This window comes from Zonotrichia albicollis, chromosome 37 (assembly GCF_047830755.1).
Source record: "Zonotrichia albicollis isolate bZonAlb1 chromosome 37, bZonAlb1.hap1, whole genome shotgun sequence".
In the NCBI taxonomy this organism is placed as follows: domain Eukaryota; kingdom Metazoa; phylum Chordata; class Aves; order Passeriformes; family Passerellidae; genus Zonotrichia; species Zonotrichia albicollis.
This window is the reverse complement of record NC_133855.1, coordinates 3,566,317-3,569,459: the sequence shown is the minus strand read 5'-3', so window position 1 is coordinate 3,569,459 and position 3,143 is coordinate 3,566,317. Positions and strand designations below refer to the sequence as shown.

General features: G+C 56.3%; 1 protein-coding gene across 1 annotated transcript; it reads right to left on the bottom strand.

The window, feature by feature from the left end:
• Positions 1 to 486: 486 nt before the first annotated feature.
• Positions 487 to 2,844, bottom strand: LOC102074811 (sushi, nidogen and EGF-like domain-containing protein 1). Its single transcript, XM_005497145.2, has 5 exons — positions 2,751 to 2,844; positions 2,228 to 2,358; positions 1,476 to 1,763; positions 1,192 to 1,329; positions 487 to 768 (listed from the first exon to the last, which is right to left on the bottom strand). The coding sequence occupies exons 1-5, from the start codon at positions 2,842 to 2,844 to the stop codon at positions 487 to 489; spliced, it is 933 nt and encodes a 310-aa protein (XP_005497202.2).
• Between the last annotated feature and the right edge of the window lie 299 nt (positions 2,845 to 3,143).

Sequence of the window (3,143 nt, the reverse complement as noted above, 5' to 3'; positions counted from 1 at the left end):
GTCCAGGTGGAGTGCTGTATTGTAGCAGGTGTTATCCAGGTGGATCCACACCTGTGTGGAACTCAGGTGTTGTCCAGGCGTAACACCATGTAGGAGTGTGTGACCTAGGTGCTGTCCAGGTGTAGTGCATTTTGCATCAGATGTTATCCAGATGTATCTATGCCACACGTCTTTGTGACTCAGGTGTGTGTCTGTCACATCCATGTCCAACCCAGATGTTGTTGCCTCTCACTGACAATTTCTCTCCTCAGCTAATTCTGTCACCTTCATGGGAACAGATGGGGATGCATACACATTTCAGACATGACATCTGTTTTGCTGCCTACATGCTTCTGTGTACACACAGCTGATACAGGTGTTGCTCAGTGGGTATTTATTGCTGTTTCCGTCATAATGCAGCCTTTGTGGGAGCACATCCTTCAGTGGGGGGTGGGGTGAGGGCAGTTAGGCAACCCCCCTACCCTGAATGTGCCAGGTGTCACCTGCTCATGACCCGCAGATATACACCTGCTCCTCTGTGGTCCTGGGGGCGTTGGGGGATACTGAGAGGGTCTTGTGGGGTGGCAACGGACTCCAGGGGGCCTCAGGGGTCTTTGACAGGGCGCCAGGAGTCTCGGGTGGTCCCTCAGTGGCCTTGAAGTCGTCAACACGGAAAGCCCAGCGCCCCGGGACCCCCAGGTTGCTGCGGTGGCTAAGGCTCTGCACTGCGGGTGTGCGTGACCCTGGCACATTGTAGTAATGGACATCATCTCCACTGTTGAACCCAGCCTGCAGGAGGGAAGATGAGGGAAGAGGGGGGAACATGAAGAGAGGGGAACAGGGGGATGGGAGAAGGTGGGGGGTAAATTTTGCCCAAATTCCCATTGAATTTTACCAAAAATGAGATTCATTTCACCCCAAATACACTTCATTCCACCTAAATACCTCTGATTTCAGACCAAATCTCCCTGATTTCACTACAAATTTCCTTAATTCTACTCCAAATTCCCTTAAATCCTACTTAAACCCCCCCTAATTTCACCCCAAATCCTTTTAATTCCACCCAAATCTCCTTCATTCCACCCCAAAATTCTTTACCCCCCTCAGGCCCAGAATCCCTCCTAGCTGAGTGTCCCCCATCCCTTGGACTGTTCTCATCTGCACAGGGATGTCCCCATGCCCAGGGTCTCCTGTGCCTCTCTCTGTCTCCACCTGTGCAGGGATGCCGCCCAGGCCAGTGTGGGGATCTCCCTGGTTAGCAATGCCAGTTGTCCACTGCAGGTCTCCGTAGTTGAGCAGGACAAAGCATGTGACACCATCTGAGGCCAGCACAGCCTGGAAGGTGTTCACCTGCAGAGGGACATTGTCACCATGTTACCATCACCCCCAGCTATGTCTCCATCCCTGTGTCCCCAAACCATTGGTGCCACCATGGTTAGGGACATCATGGTTGAAGGTCAAGGTATTTGAGCCCCCCACCTTGCCCCATATCCCACCTTGTCTGAGGCAGCCCCAAAATAGGCCACACGGTCCCAGGTGGCCACGAATGCCCAGGTCGGCTGTGGGGGCCGGTCCCCAGGTGGCACAGCAGGTGCCAGGTCCTGGGCCAGGCGTGCCAGTAGCTGGGGGTCCCGGCTCTGCCGGTAGAAGACATCTCCTCCCAGACGGGTGTCCACATCAGCCCAGTAAGGTGCCACAAAGGGGCGGTGGCCTGGCAGTGGGAAGGGCTGGGGGGTGAACTCCGGGACCATTGTCCCAAAGGACAGCACACCGTTGTTGTTCACCTGCAGGCAAAGGTCACCCATGGCACACACCTGTGTGGCACCAACCACAGTGACCCTGCATGGTAGTACAGGTCACCCCAGTCATGGGGATCTCAACTATGGTGGTCCCTGTCATGGTGATCTCAACTGTGATGACCTTCAACCTCCAGTCAGTCAATGCAGAAGCTCCTAGTATGAGCCTGGGAGCCCCAGTGTCACCCCAGAATGTACCATTATAGGGCTAGAACCCCAAAACCACCTGAGGGTTCCATAGGTGTCCCCAATGTCTTCAGCGACCCCCATGAGTATCCCTGATGTCCCCAGGGGTCCCCACTCACCAACATAGTCAAGGAGGGGGAGGAAGAAGAGGTGACATCAACTCTGGTGGCTGCATCCAACTTGTCACCTTCCCCTTGGTGTCACCCTCCATCTGTGTTACCCACCAAATGCTACCTCCCCCATGTTCCCCTGGTCACATGACCCACATAGAGTGAGCGGTGGGCACGTCCAAAGAAGGAGAAGCTTTCCTGCAGGAAGATCTCAGGGCTTGTCCCATCATCTTCATGGCGGGTGGCCTCATCCCCCATCTCTGGCCCGAAAGGATACAGGACCGTACCTGGGGATACACACCTCTCACACACTGGGACACACACCCAGTGGCACACAGGATGCCACCTGGGGAACACACCCAATGGTGGACATGGTAGACACAGTGGACACAGGAATTCGGGAGACCAGTCACCAACGGCACCTCGGACCTCCCAGGGTGGAGATGGGACCTTCCAGTATGGGCCTGGGGTTCCCCATTTAGGTCAGGGACTCCCAGTGTCACCCCAGAACCCCCCAGTGTGGGCATGGGGCCTGCTGGTAGGAGACTAGGATGTCCCAGTATGGAGCTGGGATATCCCAGTATGGGGCTGAGACCTCCTGATGTGGGACTGGGACCTCCAGAACCTACCAGTATGGGGCTGGCACCTCCCCAATAAAAGCCTGGGACCCCAAACTCACCCAGGGGTCCCAAAGGGGATCCCAATGTCTTCAGGGGTCCCCAATCCTCTGCGTAGCTGAGGAGGAGGATGACAACGACGGGGGAGACCTTCATGTGTCCAGGCCTGGGGGAGTGTGAGGGGATCCCCTATCAACCATGTCCTCAGGTCCCCTGTGACCTCTCCGTCTTCCCCATGTCCCCAGTGTCCCCATATCCCCCCATGCCCCTCCATGTCTCCCCCAATGTCCTCAGTGTCCCCAATGACTCCCCCCCACCATGTCCCTTTGTCCTTCCTATGCCCCTCATGTCCCCCCTCCAGGTCCACCCTCCATATCCCCATGTCCCCCCATGTGCCCCAGTGTCCTCACTGGTCTCCTGAGTTCCCCTGTGTCCACCATGTCCCACATGTGCCC